Source organism: Cetorhinus maximus, chromosome 6 (assembly GCF_964194155.1).
Source record: "Cetorhinus maximus chromosome 6, sCetMax3.hap1.1, whole genome shotgun sequence".
NCBI classification, from domain to species: Eukaryota; Metazoa; Chordata; class Chondrichthyes; order Lamniformes; family Cetorhinidae; genus Cetorhinus; species Cetorhinus maximus.
In genome coordinates this window covers 103,209,363-103,231,754 of record NC_135884.1, presented here as the reverse complement: position 1 = coordinate 103,231,754, position 22,392 = coordinate 103,209,363, and the positions used below count along the sequence as shown (strand labels likewise).

At 40.6% G+C, this 22,392-nt stretch overlaps 1 protein-coding gene across 2 annotated transcripts in view; it reads left to right on the top strand.

The window, feature by feature from the left end:
- nfatc3a (nuclear factor of activated T cells 3a) overlaps nucleotides 1-22,392 on the top strand; it is a 165,484-nt gene that overhangs the window by 8,669 nt on the left and 134,423 nt on the right. For both annotated transcript variants that reach the window (XM_078544226.1, XM_078544227.1), the window contains 2 exons: nucleotides 3,417-4,527; nucleotides 20,320-20,482. In XM_078544226.1, the coding sequence (XP_078400352.1) occupies nucleotides 3,417-4,527; nucleotides 20,320-20,482 (1,274 nt within the window). The remainder of the gene's footprint in view (nucleotides 1-3,416; nucleotides 4,528-20,319; nucleotides 20,483-22,392) is intronic.

The following is a 22,392-nucleotide window of genomic DNA, read 5'->3' as shown; positions in this document are numbered from 1 at the left end:
TTTTTTAAAATTTGGTTTCTTTTAGCAATTTGGGTGTCTCACCATTGGGACCCCATTAAAATTTTTTTTTAAAAAGTTAACTTTTCTCTTTCACCTTTCAAGTGTGGTGAAGGGTAGTGACATCGCTGGATGAAGCTCATTTTACAGATGTTGCTGAACCCAATAATGTGAGAGAACAGAATTAACAGCAGCCATTAAGTCAGCCTGCTTCAATTAAATTATGATTGTATGTGGGAGCTGAACTAACACACAGTTGAATCAACATGTCTTTATAGACTGTTGTGACAGATGCTAATAAATTGTGTCATACTTTTGGGCTCAGGAACTACCCTGTTTAGTTCCCACATTGATCTCATCAGCAGTCATTTGATGTCATCAGCAGTCATTGGTTAATGTATATTGTAAATTTATATGCAACACTCATGTCTTTGGACCAATCAGTTGCCCCTTGTTAGTGTCGCTGTTTATATTGGTCACGGGTACAAATTATCTGTGGATCACTCTCAATGGATCAGATAGTAACGAAGACTGAATTCATTCCTGGATATGACCTGATTTAGTATGTATGTGGCACATATGATGATGGAATTGCCTTATATTTCAGACAGCAATTAACGAAATATAGAAACCAGTTCCTTTTAAACCCTTTGAACAGGAATATTTATAAAGAAAAGGAAAGACCACTTGAGCAAAAGATTATCTTTCACTAACTGCTCATAGTTCACTTTTGCCGGTCAAATACATTCACCATAATTTCATTTTCTACATTATTGTTCTAATTGGTAACTTTAGTTAGCCCCATCAGAAAAATAAGGGTTTGAATACAGTTTTGATTTAGTAGATGAAAGTTTCCTTTGTTATTGTTTGTAACAGTTCTGTGATAATGAATTTTGATAGTCTGAACCCAATCCCTTGTGGATATTGCATTAAATTGACAACACAATTCAATTGCAAGGATTGCTAGTGTGGAAATTGGAAATTTCAGTATGAGGCATTCATTCTTCTGAGTTTGGGACTAAGGCAAAAAATTAGGATTTAAGTAGAGAAAGATTTACTGTGCAGCTTGCTGTGTTATAGTCTGATCTGAAAATGTTTGATAACTTGTGACAGAAATTGAAAAAGTGTTTCACTCTATAGCTCTGACATCCTTTACCTTGATCAACAAAATATTCCCTATTCTGTAAAAAAAAAGACATGCTATTAGTTATTTTCCAAGAATCACCTCTTGCATAAAACTACACATTAATTTTGTAGAATTTCATTTGCCCCTAGATGTGAATCCTACAAGTTGGTGGAACTCCTGAGAACTTGGACTGAGTGAAAAATATGGCTGTTTGTGTCTATCTAGAGCTCTGAGAAATATACGCAAAATGTAAACAGCTTCCTTTAGTGATTTGCTATTAACTCATAAATTCTGGAACAAAATGATCAGTTATTATAAACTTTGTTTTATTTTATTAAATATAAAGATTATTATTGTGAGCTTACTTATTTTCCAAAATTTGCAAAGGCTGTGATGGCCTTTAGAATTTTTTTGTTTGTGTTATTAAATATAGTATTTAGGAGAATTTATAACTAAGTTGACAAATGAAAATTCTCCTGGATTGGTACCAATTTAGAAATTCCAGAGAGAACTATATGCATTTTTAAATGCATTTGGACAAGCAATAATACCATTTTGTTATCTATATGTAGACAGATTGACTATTACTTGAAAATCTTTGTATAATACAGTCTGCTAACGTAGTGAGTCAGTTGAGCTGGCATTTGACATTTAATGGACAGTACTGCCTAAAGTGCTTTCAAAGTTATAAATTATTGCCCCAGTGCAATATTTCCATCACCTGTTAGTACTAGTTAGCTGCTACCTTCTGCTGTTTTATTATATTTTGTACAATTTTTACCTGTGGGGGTGTACAGACAATCAACAACATATTGCCTGGTTTTCCGAAAATCGCTCAGGATGCGTAATGATGACAGATGACCGATTTGTTGCTCTCTCTGCGCAGGCTGAGAGTGCTGTTTGTTGTTTCAAAACTGGAATGCATTTTGCTAGCAGTTTGGAGTAAATTGTTTAAATTGAGTGCTGTCAGGTGAAAATTGTAAAATATGCTTGATTAGATGAAAGCTGCTGTGAAGGTTTTCTGCACATGTGCAGTATTTGGATACATAAACATCTAGCTTTGGGGCAACCATTGGGCTAAAATTTGTAATAAGCGATAGCTTAATTTTTCATAATTCTAAGGGTTTTATGAATTCCATGAAAATGTTAATATATGTTCTTGGCATGCTTGTGGAAACATATTTGGGTAAATACAGACCTAAATTGCAGGTGTACAATCTGTGTACTCCTTGATCAACTTCTTTTCAGATGTTTTTTCTTATGAAGTCTTCAGTTTAGTGAATCTCAGGTTGAGTAGCGGTACGTCACAATGAGTTATAGTACCAATACCATCTTGTATTTATTATGTTTTATTTGTATAACCACCTTGACTGAATGCTACTGTGGCCTCTTAGCAACACAGTGCTGCGTGTAAAGATGTAACTTTTTTTAAGGGAAGCTTCTGATGTCTGTACTTTTTACAGAGCATTTCACACCCTTAGAGAGAATTTTTAGGATCTTACATCTCAAATGTCCCAAACATTTCACATATAGTGAATTACATAGAATTGCATAAGTACAGTTGCTGTTTTATCAGTAAATGTAATGGGAGTCATATTGTGAACAACAAAGTCCAATAAACTGCAATGAGTGCCATCTACATACCAAGAACTCTCTGCTCCTCTTAAATAGTACCATGGGACTTTTAAAATTCCTACCTGCATCACATGGACAGTTGCATGGAGTCTCAGTTAAATGTCTCACCTGAAGGATAGCACCTCTGATAATTTTGCCCACTTATTTTTAGTACTGCACAGAAATGCTAGCCTGCATTATGCGTTTAAGCCCGAGAGTGGACTTGAATCTACAGCTTGACTCATGAGTGAAAATAACTTGAGCTAAATTGATATTGATATAACATTATATTATGGATCATGGCATGGAAGAATTAAGATAGCTGAGAATTTTTCCTGCTCCTGAAGTTTAATTCTGCATCTCACCCATTCGATGCTCAGTGCTTGCAGAAGAGATTTGCAGAAATCAACAGAAAATAAATTTGTAAATTTGATCATGGATAAATTAGGATAATTGGCTCAACTTAACATAAATGTGCTAGTTACATTCACTTCTTTCTGAAACAACCTGATATATTCAATATACATTTTTATGTCATAGAAGCAAAAAAGTAAAGGGAAGGGCTGTGCACTTTCACTTTATATTAGTTAAGTCAACAGATCTTGTGTAACATAATGAAAGCCACAAGGAACATGTGGTAAATGAAAGGTATAGCTTATTTGTTTTGTTTTTCTTTCAGATACAGAGCCAGATGATTCTGCATCATTTTACATCTTTAATGAAGGCCACCTTCAATCAAGCATAATCCAACCAATAGGTGTACATCACCATGAAACACAGACACATCCTACAACGTTTTCATCACCACATCGGCTGCAGACCTCTAATATCCATGAGTCTAAATATAATCCTGTAGGTGCTCCAAAAGCATTTGAATGCCCCAGTATTCAAATCACCTCTATTTCTCCCAGTTGTCAGCAAGGAATAGGGCCTAATGAAGAAGTGCATGCAAATGGCACAGATAGTGACTATATGGAAAGACCGTCCAGGGACCATCTATATCTTCCTCTTGACCCTGCTTATTACAGGGATGCATCACTAAGCCCAAGTCCTGCTAGCAGCATTTCTTCCAGGAGCTGGTTTTCGGATGCTTCTTCATGTGAATCTTTCTCTCATATATACGATGATGTAGACTCTGAATTGAATGAAGCTGCTGCTCGGTTTACACTTGGTTCTCCTAGTGGGTCACCTAGATGTTGCCCAGCAGATGAGACATGGCAGCCAAATTACTCATTTGCACAATCGCTATCGCCTAGACAATCACCCTGCCATTCACCTAGAGCTAGTGTTACTGATGAAAACTGGCTCAGCCCTCGCCCAACTTCAAGGCCATCTTCTAGGCCCACTTCTCCTTGGGGAAAGCGGCGACATTCAAGTGCGGAGATCTGTTATGCTGGTTCACTTTCGCCCCATCATTCACCAACACCATCTCCAGGTCATTCCCCAAGAGGAAGTGTAACAGAGGATACATGGCTTGGTAATACTGCTCTTCAAGGTGCCTCAAGTCTAAGTCCTGGGCTCATACCTTTTCAGTGTTGTCCCCCAGAGACTGACATCCCTTTAAAATCAAGGAAGACTTCTCAGGACCAGGCTGTTACAGTGTCAGGAAAAATAGATTTGACTTCAGACGATCAGGGAAGTTTGTCACCTTCAGTTGAATCTCCAGTCGATGATCTTTGTGGCTCTCCACATCCTTTAAAGAAAGATTTGTCAAGTGAACAGTTTCTTTCCGTTCCCTCACATTTCACTTGGAACAAACCAAAACCTGGTGGCCATACACCAATTTTTCGGTAAGTCAGCACTTGTTTTAGAGTGATACCTTTAGGATATTTTTCTAAAAGTAAAAGGAAATAAAAATGAAAATTCTGTTGAGCTAAGGACCTCCAGATGGTTGTACCATTAGTAGTGCATTCTTGTTTTGTTATACATATTAAGATTGCCAAAGTCTAATTCAAGGACTTGCTTCAGGTAGAAGAATTTCAAACAAATAAATATATTTGGCATGGAAATAGTACGTGACTTAGGGCATATCATAAAATAAGTAAATTAGCTACGATAGTCATACACAATTCAAAATTAGGATGGTTCTTGTTGCATGGCCCTTATTTTAAATGAAATTATTTTATATAGGGCAGATTCTTTTGTACTAAAGAGTATTTAATGTATAACTCCAAACAGTAGTAGCCCTTACCCATGTTACTTAAGATGGAGGAATAACTGGCCTGCATTTGACTACTCCATTGCTGACCCCCCATCTTCTACCCTCTGCAAGCTTGAACTTGTCCAAAAACCTGTTGCCTGTATCCGATCTCTCACCACCCCATTTTCCCATCATCCCTGCACTTACTGCCCTGCATTTTCTTCCGGTCCAGCAACACCTCATGTTTAAAGTTTTCGCTGTTGTGTTCAAATTCTTCCATGACTTCACCCCTCCATTTCTCTGTAACCACCTCCAGCCCTACAACTCTGAGAACTCTCTGTTTCTGCTAAACTGCACTTTTTTACATCCCAGAGTTCCTTTATTCCACCATTGGTAGCTGTGCTCTCAGCTTCTTAGTCCAAAACTCTAGTTTCCTCCTCAAACCTCACTTCCTCTCCACCTCTCTTTAAAATCTTTAAAAAGCTATTTCTTAGACTAAGCTTTTGGAAATCTGGAACTCTCCTAAAGGGTAGTTAGGGCAATTGAAAAGTTCCAAACTAATATTGCTTTTTATTTTGTTGAGCAAGGGTATTAAGGGTTATGGAACAGATTAGCCATGATCCAGTTAAATGGCCAAAGATGCTCGAATGGCTTATTCATGTTCCTAGTTTCCTTCCTGTCCCAATAACTCTTTTGCAGCTCGGTGTCAAATTTTGTCTGTTTATGCTCCTGTGATGCACCTTGGGATGTTTTACTGTACTAAAGGTGCTATATAAATGCAAGTTATTGTTGCATGATCTTTAGAACTGGTTCTCCAGGAGTTGGTATTGAGACCATGACTTTTCTTGACTTGTATTAACCTTTTTTTGGATGGGGCACAATTTCAACATTTGTAGATGGCACAAAATTTGGAAGTATTGTGAACTGTGAGGAGGAAAATGATAGACTCCATGGGAACATAGACAGGCTGGTGGATTGGGCGGACACATGGTAGATGAAATTTAATGCAGCGAAGTGTGAAATTATGCATTTTGGTAGGAAGAATGAGGAGAGGCAATATAAAACAAAGGGTACAATTCTAAATGCAGTGCCAGAGCAGAGGGACTTGGCAATATATGTGCAAAAATCATTTAAGGTGGTAGGGCAGGTTGAGAAAGCTTTTAATAAGGTACAAGGCATCCCGGGCTTTACAACTAGAGACATAAGGCAGAATTGTCCAGATTTGCACAAAGTGCAGTAGCAGGTGGGAGAAAAATCGTATCATCCTGTTCATGGCACGTCCTGCCTCATTGGTAATGCATTCCCAGGAAACACGCTGGATCACTGGTCACTGATTCGACTGCCCCACCATTACCTCAGGCCTTTGGTAATCCGGGTGCCAGATTTAAAGGGTGCCCCTGCACAGAGTTAGCACGCTCTAAGGGATTGTAAGCTGCTGAAAAATCATGGCTGCCAAAGGGAGGAAACATGCTGCTCCAAATTTAGCGACGCCTCCCTCAGGCTCCTACTGGACACAGTGGAGATCCGCCATGAAGTCCTCTACCCCAGCTCTGGGCGAAGACCAGGAAGCAAGATCACCAATCCAGCATGGGAGGCGGTGGCAGCGGTGACCAGTGCCAACATGCTGCAAAAGATGACAGCCACCCAGTGCCGAAAGAGGATGAATGATCTCTTCTGTTCTGCCAGAGTAAGTCACCCTTCTCATCACTCTCAACTCACACACTCTCAAACCCATCACACATCCACAGGGATCTCACTGCCAGTTCAAGGTACATCATCATTCACTCTCTCACACACACCTTTACCATGCCGTGCAGATCGTGTCCTCACCCCATCCATGGCACCAGTCAAAACCCACATACCTATTATCTGGCCTGACAGGTGTCCTGCTTACACTCTCTCCATCTGTATTCATGCAGGACAAGCTGGCACACAACAAAAGGGAGAGGCCGCAGACTGGTGGCGGAATGCCCAACATCAAAGTCCTCACAGACTTTGAGAATAGAGCCATGCAGCTGGCCCACTACGATCTGGACTGTTCCTGTGCTGCCGGTGAGGTCGGCGGTGCTCAACCAAGTGAGGATCCAGCAGTGCAACATCCATCAGACAACTATGCTGTGAGTGAATTCACCTGTTCCGCAGTCCCCTGCCATGCACTAATTATCTCTCCTTGCTTTCACAGTCACAGCTGGGAAGCAACCAAGGGGGTTCATGAGCTAGGTCCTCGACTCAAACCCCGAAGACATCTCCGAATAAGAATCTGATGACACCCTAATTGAAGACCCGTCACAGCGCTCACCCATGCCCTCCACCAGCGCAGAAATATTGTGGGACCTAGTTCTAGCATACCCTCGAGGTCACAATCTGGTGAGTGCGTAGCACTGTCTGATCCACAGCAGACGGAGTCAGGGACTTCCCAGGTTTCCGGCACTTGGAGGACTGCTGGAGGCCAGAAATCTGCTGAGTCCGAGTCAGATGAGGAGCCCCTGGGCTTAGTCATACCTCAGTTGCTGGATCTGCAAAGGCAACCTTGGGAACATCAGGAAGGGATGTCTGCTACACTCCTCAGATTGCAAGGCACAATGGAGGAGTCTGTCTGCCTTCAGTCTGAGGTGACGATGCACCAAGGGCAACATTAGTAGGATGGTGCAGCCATGGAGACCTTGGTCCAGGACATCGGTCCTGCACTTCTGCGTGGGCTGAACTCCATGGCTGATGCCTGTTGGCCTCCAGTAGTGTCAACGAGAGAGGTATGCATGGCAGTTTGATTTCACTCCAGCTACCCCTTCTCAAGGTATCAGCCAGGGGCCCTTGGGCATCCATAGGGAGGAGGATCAGCAGGTGCACACCTCGGGGCCATCTGCCCAGGTGACTCTGAGTGTGTCTGGCCCTTACAATTCCCTCTTGCTGTAACCCCAGAGTTCCCGCCCCACAGGCTGAGGAGGACACCAAGAGCAGGCTGGGGCCCTCCAGGTCTAGGCCCTCCAGAGAATGCCCGCCAAGGTCATCAGAGATGAGGGCTTCGCAGTCAGCCTTCACCTCCGCTGTCAATGTTGGAGAGGAAGGTTAAGAAGATGTAGCTGCACAGCCTGGGCACAGGTGTAAATCACTTGTACATAATGTTCACTATTGTAAGTAAACTCCCAAGAATGCCTCTTTGCCTATGGCTCTTTGTTATGATGAGCAGTGTTTGTGTCACTGAGATGTGAAACCTTGGTTCCTGCAAAAGATAAAGGCAGGTGTCTCAGTCCAGGGCCACTCTCCTGTGCAGTGAGTAACCTTCAGACTAAAGTGAAGGTCCAGCTTCACACTTGCTGGACACATTAGTGATGCTTGCACCTCGATGGTGCTTGACATTGCTGTCATAATGTCATGGGCAGGTGTCACAGAGTTCCATCATTCTCTCTGTGTGCTATCATGCCCTTGAGATGGGGTTGGTTCCCCATCTCTTCAGCACCTGTGACCGGTGATTGTGTGCTCCTGAAGGCGTCGGGTGCTGAAGGCTGACAAAGGATCCGGTGCATTTAAAGTTTCACGGCAGTGTCTCCATGATATGACCCTGATCACAGAGTGCAAGCGAGCTGCCCTCTGCCAGACAGGAGTCAGACATTCACTGAGGCAATGTTGTCATCATCCTCCTAGAATCCCCAGACTATTAGGGCCTCCGCTGCGTCTCCATGACATGAGCCTGAGCACTGAGGGTATGTGCGCTGCCTGCAGCCACACAGGAATCAAACATTCACAGATGCAAGGTGAGGATGTCAGGACTGTCCTTACTCCATTTTGTCATTATTCTCCACGATTCTTGCAGCTATGAGGGCCACCCGAGTGCGCCTGCCTCGACTGGCCAGTGCAGTGGCCTCATCGCCAGCATCCTCGCCCTTGTGGATCTCATCTTCATTGTGTCCTTCGATGTCCTCCTCATCGGAATAGGCGTGCAGCTCTTCCATCCCCTCCTCAGCCAGGTCGTACCCTGTTGCAGCGCCAGGTCATGTAGTGCAGATGAAGCTATGATGATGTGTGACACCTTCTGGGGACTGTATTGCAGTGCTCCACCAGACCTTTCATAACACTGGGACCTCATTTTCAAAATGCCTACCATTTGCTCCACAAGTCCGGGTCGTGGCATGAGACATATTATACTGTTGCTCTGATGCAATCTGAGGCTGTCGCACAGTGTCATCAGCCACGACCTCTGTGGATGGCCCTTGCCCCCGAGGAGCCAACCCTGCAGCCTCTGTGGACCCTGGAAGATATCAGGGATCTAAGACCTGCTAAGGATGTAGGAGACATGGACTCTCCCTGGGAATCATGTGCAGACCTGTAGGATGCGTTTGTGGTGGTCACAAACCAGCTGAACACTCAGCGAGTGGAAGCTCTTGCGGTTGACGTAGTTCACTGCTTGCTGCCACAGAGATCTAAGCACAGTGTGAAAGCAGTCCATGGCACCCTTCCCCATGTAGAAAACCTGAGATCTGTGCTCTTACTTCCTAGCTTTCCAGATCCCGGGCAAAATGCACAAAGTTCTGTGCCTTCGCAAAGATGGCGTTCATGACCTCCTGTATGCACTTGTGCGTGAAGGCTAGCGAGATCCCGCATAGGTCACCTGTGGAGTCCTTCCAGGAGCCACTGGCATAAAAATTGAGTGCCACGGCCACGTTCACAACCACTGGCAGTGGATGCCCTCTATGATGCCATATGTGACTGACCAGTTCCCTAAACATGCTCAGTCTTTGGCGACACTGGTTCTCAGTCATCTGCAGGAATGACAGGCGCCGTTTATAGATCCTGGGCCTAGTGAGGCACCTCTGAGCGATATGCTCGCTGTGGATCTTCAGCTGCATGCGCAGCAGGTCCTGCCACCTCTTCATCTTGAGGGATGTGCTCTTCCTTTGCTGAGCCAGTGCCTCTGCCACTTTCCTCCTCTTCTCTGCTCCATGTGAGCCATGAGGCAAACTGCTAAATCACTAGGCTCCATGATCCTGATGTTCCCCTCCAGCAGGATCAGCTAGATGCGTAGGTTAGCATATGTGCCCTAAGAACCTTTCTTGGTTAAGTCTGAAGTGCCCTTCACGCATGGAGGAGAGTAGTGGCCACCATTTGGCTGGCCAGTGTGTTGTGCGCTCATTGGCTTTCCGAAACCCCACCCACCTCCACCCCACTCCACTTGACCGATTGGTGGCAGCTTCGGCCACTGGACTGTATGCTATGCGTTCAGCTCAGGCGCAGGCATTTTCCTAATCTGCACTGAAAGACTGCACTGTTATCTTGAACCATGATGGATACTGGCCCAAATCTTAATAAAGACATTGCAAGGAGCTGTGAGTGCCTCCACCAGTAACTGCGCCATGGCCACCTTTCGCAAGGAGATTCTACAACTTGCCCAGTTGGCCAGTTGCTCTGCTGCCCCCTAAAACACACACTAATTTGCAGTCTGCAACCAAGGGGTGAAAAGGCCTGGAGTATTTAGTGGCACTTTTTATGCTTTTGTGTTGCTCAAATGGGCAGAAAATCTTCAGAGGCTTGACTCAAACATGTCGATGGAGCTGTAGCTGAACGGTCTCAGCTGCGGAAGAATGCTCACTTTTAACGAGCTTTTCCAAGTACCTGGCCACTTCCCTTACCACCCCTACCTGACACGTGTTCGAGTACTTCTTTCAGACTGTGCTGCCTTGCTTCCCCTCACCCCAGCACTGCAATGAAAGCCAGCGGCCACGAATGTGCGATGACTCTTCCTTGATGTCGTATGGGCGATGCGGATAAGTGCTGAGCAAGGTTGTATGGACTTCCCTCTGTGTTCCCCATCGAAGTTCAGGTCGCCTGGTGCATGCCTTTTAAAGGCAGCCGCCCTGAAGTCACGCAAATGTGGCAGTAAATTTGACATGGGGGGATGATTCCAGTGAGCAGGGCTGATAATGAGATGTTAAAGTATTGAAATTAGGTTCCTTACGTGTGGCGGCGGCGGGAAAAGCAGCCCACTATTGACGGGTGGAGCGGACGAACGCTTACTGGCTTGACGACGGTGTGAAACCAATTTTCGGCCTTCTCGCCATGTTGCCCCCTCCCGATGCCTGATGCCAACAGGGCCGGAAAAGGCCGGCTGTAGTGCCGAGAAGCAAGGAAGTTATGATGAACTTTTATAAAACGCTGATTTTGCTTCAATTCTGGGCATCACACTTTAGGAAGGATGTGAAGGCATTAGAGTGGGTGCAGAGAAGATTTAAGGGAATGGTTCTCTGGATGAGAGACTTTGTATACTTGGATAGATTGGAGAAGCTGGGGCTGTTCCCTTCAAGAGAAGTGAACATTGAAAGGAGATTAGATGCAGGTCTTCAAGATCATGAGGGGTCTGGACAAAGTATATAGGGAGTTTGAAGACAAAAATTTCAAATGAATTTCGACAGTTTTAAGCATGGATTCAAATTCAGAGTAGGTAATAAAGGTGTTTATGCTGCCTGTAAGAGTCTCTGTATGAAAAGAGTTTGAGCAGTCTTGTACTGATTTCAATTGGTTCTACAGTTCAACCTAAATTGGTATGATAAGGATAAATATTGATAAATGGAATTCATACTGGTGCAGTGAGATAGTCATAAGAGTGGGTTAAAGCACCTGGACATGCTAGCTTCTGAAACCAGAAAGTGTGTATTGGTGTGTAATTGAAAAAAAATGCATTCTAAAATAGAAGACAGAAAGGAAATGAATCATATTTTCAGCATTTTCATTCTTGGCGCACTCACCAATCATATTAATGGTTGGAAAATTGAAGGGAGCATATCTCCAAATTCCTGCAATTTTTAAATTATTTCGTGGGATGTGGGCACTGCTGGCACCATCAGCATTTGTTGCCCATCCCTAATTACCCTAAAACTGAGTGGATTGCTAGGCCATTTCAGAGGGCAGTTAAGAGTCAGCCACATTTCTGTGGGTCTGGAGGCGCATGTAGGCCAGGCAAAGGAAGGATGGCAGATTTCCTCCCCTAAAGAACATTAGAACTGAAATACTAAAGACAAAAATACATTTTGTAATATTTAATTAAAATATGATGACTAATTTTACTAATTGTTCATAACCAGCCTTGCCTACTGGTCAATTACATTGAATGTCCTCTGATTATTGACCCTCCTGCTGGTGAAAACACATCTAATCAGTTTCCTAATATGCATCAGTGAAACTCCCCATCAGTATGGCTCTTTTGTAAAATTAGCCCAAGAGTTGTTAAAACTAAAACCCCTCCCCCAAGAAAAAAACTGCAAAGGCTGGTAACATTCTCATTGGCGAATGGTGATCTTAAGAACTGATCTTTACTCTGGGATTTCTCAATAAGCATCTGACTGGGATAAAGTTTGGAGGCTTCATTCCTCTTCAGCCTTGAATGAGTTGTCTGGGCATGACTGCGCTTGTGACGATGTGGGTGTGATAATGTTTTCCTGCAGAAATAGGATCTCTTCTACCCAGCAACATTTGGAAGGCAGGTGAATGGTATTGTATTTGAAATGAAATCAGGACAGTATGGAGGAAATGCAATTAGGAATATAAATAAAGGAAAATGTAAATTAGCAATTTTCCATTTGGTGCTGTCAGAATGTCCTCTGAAGACTTTTTGGTGTGCAAGCAGCATATCATCTTCTAAGAGAGTAATAATTAATTGGAAATACAGCAGTAACTCATCCTTTTATTCCACTTCTGAAAACCAGAATTCTGCAGCCTCCCCACTGCTGCAGACAACAGTCATCTGGTAACCTGTACTGCACCAGATTGCTAATGTTGCTCAATATCCTGTTGCTTTAACAGAAAGCCTGAGATTGCAGGTGGCTTGCTTCTCTGCATTAAATTGGAATTTTAGTTATGCTCTTAGAACATGCAATGCCTGTCTTCCAACTGATATTGGAACCTGTGACCTTCGGAGCAAAGTTTGGGGCGGGGTGGGGTAGTAATTGTTCTCACTCTCATTTTTCCCTTCACCTCCCCCTGAAACAAATTGGTAGTCAGGTGGGTAGAAATTCCTGCAAATTCCCCCACTGAAAGTTTGAGGCTTCATGGCTGAAAACAATCAAACTCTACTCCAGCAATGTTCATATAGTCCATGCTAAAAGTTCAGTGCAATGCTGAGGGAGTGCTATATTGTTAGAGGCACTGCCTTTTGGATCTCTTGGGTTGGCGTAAAAAAACAGCAGAAGAGTTTTCTAGTTGTCCTGACCAAAGTTTTTGCTCACCCAAATTCAGACATTTTATTTTTAAAAACTGATCATTTATCTGGTTTGTGGGACTTTTGATGTGCCCGAATTGGCTGCTGCATTCCCTAGATTAGTACCTCATTGGCAGTAAAGCACTTTGAGATATCTTGAAAGACACCAAATAAACACAAGTTTGATTCCTTGCGTTTCCTTACCATCTCATCCCCTTCACTCTTTCCATTTTCTCCTCTCCTACCCCTCCCTGACACTCTTCAACTCTTTCTCTCATTCCCCCCTCTTTATCTCCATCTCCTTTTCTCACTCCCTTTCCCCTCCACTTCCCCTCTTTTCCCCATATTGTTCTGTGACTATCTCCTCTTTCTAGATTATGGAATCTAACATAACATTACCTTTTAAATTATCCTTTTTAAACATGTCAGTTCTAAATGTTTCAGGCATTGGATCAGAAAAATAAGTCCAAAGTTTTCATACTCCATTCAAGAGTTAAATATTGAGAATAGTCAATTTTTCAATGCAGACTTTCTAAATTTGAAATGAATCCTGAGTAACAGTCTCAAGTTGTATCCGATCGTCTTCTCCTCTCTCCCCACCCCACAACAAGTGGAAATCTCCTTCCCCCAGGCACTTTTTAAAATGCCCCATGAGTTTTCCCCAAGGTGACAGCAGTGAATTTGGGACAATCTTGCAGGTTTGGCAGCCTCACCTCATACTTTAAGACTTGTTGATGGGATGGAAGGGGTGCACAAAATTTATCTCCGTAGCCCTGCATCTAGCAGTGCTCTGCAGATTATATCAATTCCCCTGGGGCTGGCCCATGCGACATTCTTCAATGGCATCAGTGGAAAATATTTTGATGGTAAAGCTGCAAAATATAATATATTTAAAGTGAAGTAATTGGACTCCCCGTGAGTTAGAACTAGAAATTGTAAACTATTTCAGCAAAGAAAATACTGCTTTTGCAGCTATGGGTGATAACTGTGTCAGTTCTGGGACTAGTAACAATATAGTCCCAGTGCTTGCAGCTGACTTGCTTAGACTTGTTGCATAAGGTGCAACACCAAAATTGATTTCTTGGAATACGGTAACAGAAGTAATGTTTGAAGTGTTAGTCGTTTGAAGCAGGTGTGACTATGAAGGGTTCAACTCAAACCTCCATATGCACCCCAAGTAAAATTGCCTCTTAAAATTAGACTGGTGGAGACCCCAGAGTCGGATTCAAAATGCAGGCTTCAGTATATATATTGTCGCAAGCTTCGAGAAGCCTTGAAGCTAAAAATACCAGGCTTGTTATAGCTTTAGTCCCTTGGTGTTTTTTTTCAACGTTTGCTACTTGCTGAAATCCTTCAAGGGAATGCAGCTAGCCTTTTGGGAAATAATCAGCAGAACAGCAACTAAAATAAACTTAAGTGAAGGTTAAATAATTTAGATTGTAGGATCAGGAATCTTATTTACTGAATCAGATACTTGGGAACAAAGTGCTGAAAGGGCAAATTCTGAAGGAACCTTCTGAAAGTGGTAGTTAAATTGCTATGTAGTTCTAAGTTAATATGTATATTTAGTGTTGTTCAAACACTTAATCTTTGCATGTTAATTGATCAGGAGGCTATTTCTGGTGCCATAATTTTGCAAAACAATGATCCAGCTTGTTAGCTGAGCAGAGGTGTTTTTAATAGGAATTGACCAAAAACTAATAAGCTTCTCGCAAGAATTTTAGTTTACTGGAATCAGTAAAGATTATTTTAGGAAAAGGATCAAAGTTATTTAATTTAATACTCCAACTTGGCCTGTTTTCTCCAGTGATTCCAAAGCAGATGGCTAACCTGTTATATAGCCTTGTTTCAACCTAGTTGTGTTGTAAAGGTTGGTGAACGATCAGATTAAAATTGTGGAATTGTGTCCTTAATTGTAGATCCTTCCCTTGTTTAACTGTACCCTACCTCTACAATCCATTTCAAACCCGCATTCTGCCTAATCTGCTACACTGCTCCTGGCCCCTTGCTATTTTATTGGTGATGCTTTTAGTCATCCATGTCTTACTTCCCCCACCCCAAGACCTGTGATTTGTTACTTCACTCTCTACCTTTTAAAAACCTTATGTTTGATCAGCTCTCCTAATTTTCCTACATCTCAATCTATTCTCATACATGAAATGCTTTAGCTCATTTTATATTAAAGGTGATATTTTATTTATTTATATATATCAATTTGTTGTTTTGATAATCATTAAAATTCAATTAAAATTCAGTAAATATTAAACTCCGTGTTTAGTTTAGAATGAAATATCATTTTTACATTTGTTTTGAAAGTGACTGATGTGAATCAGATTAGAGTAGTTATGCCCAGCTAACCTGCAGCCTCATGATGTATCACAATGCGTATTTCAGACTGTAATTTGACACTGTGTGCATGGCCTGTTTCAGGTACAGATGTGTATTGTAAATGCAGAGATCAAATTCAGATGAAGATCAGTGTCATCCAAACTGAATTCTATCTATCCTGTAAACAGTGTATTTGAAAGAATGTTCCCATATCTGATGTTCTCCTGATTGATGCTGAGTTGACAGTACTTTTTTGAAAAACTAAGGAAATGACAATATGAATGCCAAAATGCTGCTACTAATGTAGCAGTGGGGCATGGTCTTTGTCTATATTGATTATAAAACCAAAAAGGGTCTTGTGTTAAAAGCTTTGTAATGATTTTCCTTTTGCAGAGACTCTTGAGAGTAAACATGAGCAATTATAGAGCAATAATGTAAAATATCATAATCAATGAGCTTAAAAAAATTTAGCTTAATAATTGAAAGAAAAAGTTGGTTAGCTATTACTGTTTTGAAAATAAATTTTGTATTATTGCAACATTGCACTTATTGTACACTTACTAATTTTGACATGCATTGTGATCAAACCATAGCTGAATATCATTCAGAAATGTTGAAAAATGCTTTATTAATGTAAAAACCTGAAAGATACCTTGGACTATTTAATAATGGTAGATGGAGGTCTGGGCGATGTTACCAATGCTCATATTTTGAGCAGAGTTTAAACATAAATGCTATGTGCATTGTCTGTTTGTAAAGTTTGTCAGCGGAAGGTTTTGTCTAAACCGAAATAACTAAGTAGGGCAATTTAGACACTAGATTAAACAACTGTAATGTTTTAATACTGGAGTAATAATATAGGTAGGTCAAATAATATTGTTAATCTGAATTATAGACCTAAAAGTCTAGAACAAATAAGTGGGAATTCCTGTACTGAATTTCTTACTAAAACTAAAATGAATTGAAGGGTATTTATTTAAAATGGACTCTTACTCTCCAATACTATAGCTATAATAAAGCAGATAGGATATGAATACTTCTGGTAGCGGTCACAGAGGATAATAGTGGAATATGTATTATTTGATCATTATTGTAAGTATTATAAGGTTCTTTCACCAGTTAATGATTAAGATGTAATGTCTAGCCCAGTTTACTTTTACCCTTTTTAGTTTCTTAACTTTTATTGTTAATGCAATGAATCATGTATTCGTTAGAACGATATAGTAACTTTTGATGTCCTGTGCTACATTAATAGTACCTGGGTGATTTAACTTCATTGGTTTATTCTGCTCATTAAATGATCATATTGTCTGAATAAATGTGCATGTGATAAATGCAATTTAATGTATTTTGTGTTTTCTCATGTAGAATTTATGTTAACCCAACAGTTAGGATCTGAAACAGGTGCTATGTAGAGAATTAATTTTAATGAGTGAGTATCGGAGGTTAAGCTGAGCACAACTCATCTCACATCACATGTGCTCATCTCAAGTTCTGAAAATGAGATTTGCAAAGGAGTTTCATAATGTAAATGGAATGTGCTTATGAAGTTAACTTGAAATTAGTAATTAAAGTTCATTTCTAAATCAGTTAAAATATTTGCTTATCTATTATAATGTGACTGTAGAATATTGAGTTGAAACCAAAATTTAGTCTGTCTGTTTTGAAGTATGGCACAAGGGCACCGAGCACATAGAGACAAATCTTTAGGAATGTACAGAGGTGAAGTTGCAGCATCAGAGGGAGCGCACAAACCTTCAAACAGCCCATCTACACAACCCTTCCTTCCCTACATGTGGCAGAGTCTGTAGATCGTGCATTGGATTTATCAGCCATTTCAGACCCCTTCGAACCAGAGTCATCCTCAATCCCAAGGGACTGCCTAAGAGAGAAGGTGTCTGTAGTCAACACTTGCCACCAGTTTATTATTTAATGGAGCATCCTCCTAGGGAGAAACCCATTTTATGTTTAATTACTGGAACAATGGAAAAAAACATCCTATATTGACAAATGATGTATAACATTCAATGTCCTTCTGCTTCTTTACAACCACAAGGCTTAACACCATTCTGCTGGCCTGACTTGGCAGTAGTACATAGTTATGAAAGACTTAACACTTAAAGACTTGGCACTTGTTCTAGTTATAGGTTCTTTTGTGAAAATAGGGAGTTGAAAGAAAGACTTGCATTTACATAGTGCCTTTAATGACCACTGGATATCTCAAAGCACTTTACAGCCAATTAAGTACTTTGTATCACTATTGTAATGTGGGAAACATAGCAGTCAATTTGTACTTGGCGAGCTCCCACAAACCGTAATGTGAAAATGACCAGATAATCTTTTTTAGGGATGTTGATTGAGAGATAAATATTGGCAGGATACTGTAGATATCTGCCCTGGTCTTCTTTGAAATAATGCCATGGGATTTTTTTATGCCCATCTGTGAGGGCAGATGGGGCTTTGGTTTGATATCTCAACCAAAAGACAATCCTCCAAGATACAGCATTTCCTCATTACTGCGCAAGAGTGTTTGCGTTTATTTTTCCGCTCAAGTTCTGGAATGAGACTTCAGTTGGTTGTATTCTTAATAAAAGTGTCCAGACCTAAACCTCAATCAGAATACCTAGCAGACTACTACCAAAAATGGCTGAAGACTTGAAGATTATAGAGCGCACGTTTTATTTTCAAGTATGGTCACCCATCTGCGATTGCAGTGTATTAGTAGAATTTGTATCAATTGAACATATTAAAATATACTTTTGTTTATAATTTTGTTTTGTTTATGCATATACTTGAGCTCGCATCGTCCCTGCAATGCCCTTGAATTTTATATCCACCAAGAGGCTGATTTTTTTTCTTTCATTTTAACATCCGTATCAACAAAAAACCTCTTGTCCAAAGAAATATCCCAACAATGTAGCACTTTCCTCAGTACTGCACTGGTGTGGAGTGGGGTTTGCACCTGCATCCTCTGACTCATAAGTAAGAGTGCTCCTTTGAGCTAAACTGAGATTCTGAAAGCTCTGCAGTGCTTCAAGAACACAAAGTAATTACCAGTCTGCATGCAATAATGTAATTTCCAATATCTTCGTTTTGGCCTTGTGGCTCTCCTCTCCTTTTTCACTGTGCCCTCTTCCTTTACTTCCCTTCTCTCATTCTGTCGTCTCTTTTATTCTCTGTGCACTCTTTCTTTCTCCCTTATAACCTCTTCTTCCCTATCTGCGGCTCTTTACTTTCCTCATTCTCTTGTTTGTATTTCTCTCCCCCCTCCTCCTCTCCAAATTTGTTCAGCCTAAACAGATTAGTGACCATTTTATGCTTTGAGAATTAATATACAGATTATGTAACTGAGTCAAGTTCCTCTTATTCATAGCTTGCATTCTCTTTTCTTGGTTTCACTACACAATTGGGAATGATACAAAATATATCTTTTCACAAACATCCATCCTTTTTAGCAGGAAAATGTGTAATAGCAGCCTCAGTGGTCTAATTAAAAAGCAGAGGTGGGTACTCTTACCACAGAAATGTGAAGAGTTGTGAAAAGGTCACAGTAATTAAATTGGTTGAAGAGGTTATGTAATGATGGGAAATAAATTACTTCAGCTTGGTGTTTAGCTTCTCCTAATTTATGGGGATTGTAGTAAAATTTCATTACTGAAGTCAAAAATAAAGCTATTTTCACAGTCCTAGCATAATCTATATTAATTGTTAATCATTGTTTCTCTGTACTTGATCCTATATAACATTCATCATGGAAACTAGAAAGAGAGTCAATTTTGTAGTACTTTTTGACAGAGGTGCTCATTTTGAAAGCTAGCAGTTAATTTTTGTATTATATAACTGCTGTCACTCTGATCTTCAATAGCGAGTTTCTACTCATCTATTTATTGAAAATAAAATCCCCCATTCCAGTTATTTTCCAGGTGGAGAGCCACCATGTTCTCTGCTACTATCAGTTTGAACCACACCATGTAGGTTTAGTTGCATTCAGTATCTCCTTTGACACACAAAACATCTCAAAATAATTCAGAAAATTACTGAAATAGCAGATACCAAAGAATGAGAGAGAATTAGGAATGGTAATTGGAGACCAGGTCAAAAAGATGTGTTTTTAAAAAGGTTTTAAAAGAGAGCAGATAAGTTAGAAATTAAGGGTTTTCAGGAGGGGGTCCCAAATAATGGAGCTGAGGTGACTGAAGGCTCTGCCGCCAATGTCATGGTGTAGAAAGTTGGATAAGGTTGAAGGAGGTTACTCTTGACCTCTTACAAGCTTGTTTAAAAAAATACACTGGACCAACCAAAGATGGTGGTCATCTTCTCCTATCTATCTTTGGGAAGGGCTTAATCTCTTATTGAGCCACCATGCACCTGGTTGAGATCAGATCTCCGTAGAATGAGAATTGAACTTGAATTAGCACATCATAATGTTCCACCAATGTCTTGTATTTCTGGTCAAAAATGTAACTGCAACCACAATTAAAATGTGTCAGTTTTAACTGTCTGTAGCTTGTATGAAAATGCATTCTATTTGTCTTATTTTCAAATAGGTAGCATGATTACTTTGTTCAAATAAGAATTTTGTTAGCTTCATTTAACACAGTCTTCCAGCTTTTATACAGTTTCTTGGGATGTGAATCAACTAATGTGACCAGTTTCACCCAAAGAGTGCTTTCTCTTTTGGGCAATACCACTGTGCAATTAGCCAGAGGGCTGTAGGAAAGTTTGTGGTCTGTAGTGTTTTGTCAACTGAGCTGGAAGGGTCAAAAATGGTTGTAGATGTTGGCAGGAAATGTATTGAAGAGAAACTTTTTTTTATTCATGCCCTAGGTAACACGCTAGATGAAATGTCCATATGAGGGGTGATTTGAAATACACGTAATAAAGTTTCACAAAGTGTACCTAGAGCATTATGTACATTTTGTCTTTCAGTACATCGTCGTTGCCTTCTCTAGACTGGCCCTTGCCAAGTCAATATCTGCAGTATGAACTAAAGATTGAAGTGCAGCCAAAGACCCATCACAGAGCTCACTATGAGACTGAAGGGAGTCGAGGAGCTGTGAAGGCATCTTCTGGAGGACACCCGGTTGTTAAGGTAGGCACTTCATTTTGTTTAATTGCTGGCAACTTTTTGTTTCATTCACAAAATTGTGGTATTGGTGACAAGGTCAACACTCAATGCCCTCGAATGTAGTGGTCAACTGCTTCCTTAAACTGCTGTAGTCTGTGGTGTAGTACTCCCATAGTGCTGGTAGGTAGGGAGTTCCAGGATTTTGACTCAGTGACTATATTCATTATGCAAATCAATTTACCCTTACACAAAAAAATAGTGTTTAAAGTGCATATCAAATTTTATTTATTGAAATGCTTTCATTATTGTGAAATTTGCTATATAGTTGGCAGTCCTATTTTAGTTTCTTTGAAGTGAAATCCTATGCACATCAGGTTTAAACAGTATTGTCGCTAGACTTACCATATTAATAAAATGTAGAACAGGAAAGAAAGATTGCACATAAGCACAAATGTGGGAAAATTTTGTGAAGTGCTTCTTCCTTGATGGGCTTTCCTTTTGCCAGACAACTGATGTTCTCTTGTTCCCTTTTGTACAGTTTTGTAAAACTTTCTGCTGAGTTTTATTTTAGCAGTGCTTTCATACTTGATAAAATATGACTGCAGCCAGTTTGTTGTGCCGTGTCAAATATTAACAGTTGTCTCTTGGTGAGGTTTATGGGCAACAATGAAGTTGAATTAAATTTGCATATCCCTTCCTATTCTCTAATCTTAATTCTGAGCATAATTTTTATTATTGGTGGTCGTGATGTGACTGCTTGGGTTCACAAGTCTATCATCACCTGTTGATACACTGAAAACAAAGCAACAGGAAAGCTGATTGTCATTATAATTTCAACATGTTAATGAAGTTTCTTAATCTCTTACCTGTAACAGACATCACTGGCATGAACTAAATGGGGGGACCTGTATCTGACATGCAGTTAATGCATGCAAGAAAATATTTCTTGTTTCTGCTGGTTGTACAAGGTTTTGCAATGATGGTGCATTTATGTGGGGAAGTACTTGTTAAGCCTATGCTCCATTACTTTGAGATGCTGACTCCCTTTATCAAGATGTACATGATGGTTTTTTTCATTAAGATTTATGCCTGTTATAACAGTGCTATTCAGATCCTACATTTCACTGAAATTGGTTTGATCTTTTGGTAAGAATCTAATAGTTCAAAGAAAAGAGTGACCCAAATTATGTTTTGCTTCTAATTTTTAAGTTTTTTTTTAAATTCGTTAATGTGACTAACTACATTCTGGAAACCCACAAGAATGGGAAACAAAGCATTCAGCAAATTGTTCACAAGTTGGTTTTCATCTTGCAATACTTGAATACTTGTACATAATTACCTTATCCCAGTTTGGTTGTTTTCATGTATGGGAACAGCCCTTTTTGGCATTCCTTATAGTTTTGGTGTTGTTTATGTTTAAAGTACATTTACAAAATGTATGAGAAACATGAGCATTGCTTGTGTCACATGATATGGTAGTTTATTCTTTCACTAATGTTTAAAAAGAAGCTGTAAGTATTTTTTTTCTGGATTAGATGTGTAGATGAGGGTAGTGCAGTTGATGTAGTTTATATGGATTTCAGCAATATCTTTGACAAGGTCCCACATGGGAGACTTATAAAGAAGGTAAATGCATATGGGATACAGGGTAATTTGATAAGGTGGATTCAAAATTGGCTTAGTTGTAGGAGACAGAGGGTGAAGACAGAAGGCTGCTTTAGTGACTGGAAGCCAGTGTCCAGTGGCGTACCACAGGGATCTGTGCTGGGTCCCCTATTATTCGTCATTTATATAAATGACATAGATGACTATGTGGGGGGGTAGGATTAGTAAGTTTGCGGATGACACAAAGATTGGCCAGGTGGTTAACAGTGCGATTGAGTGCCTTGGGCTACAGGAAGAAATAGACGGGATGGTCAAATGGGCAGATAAGT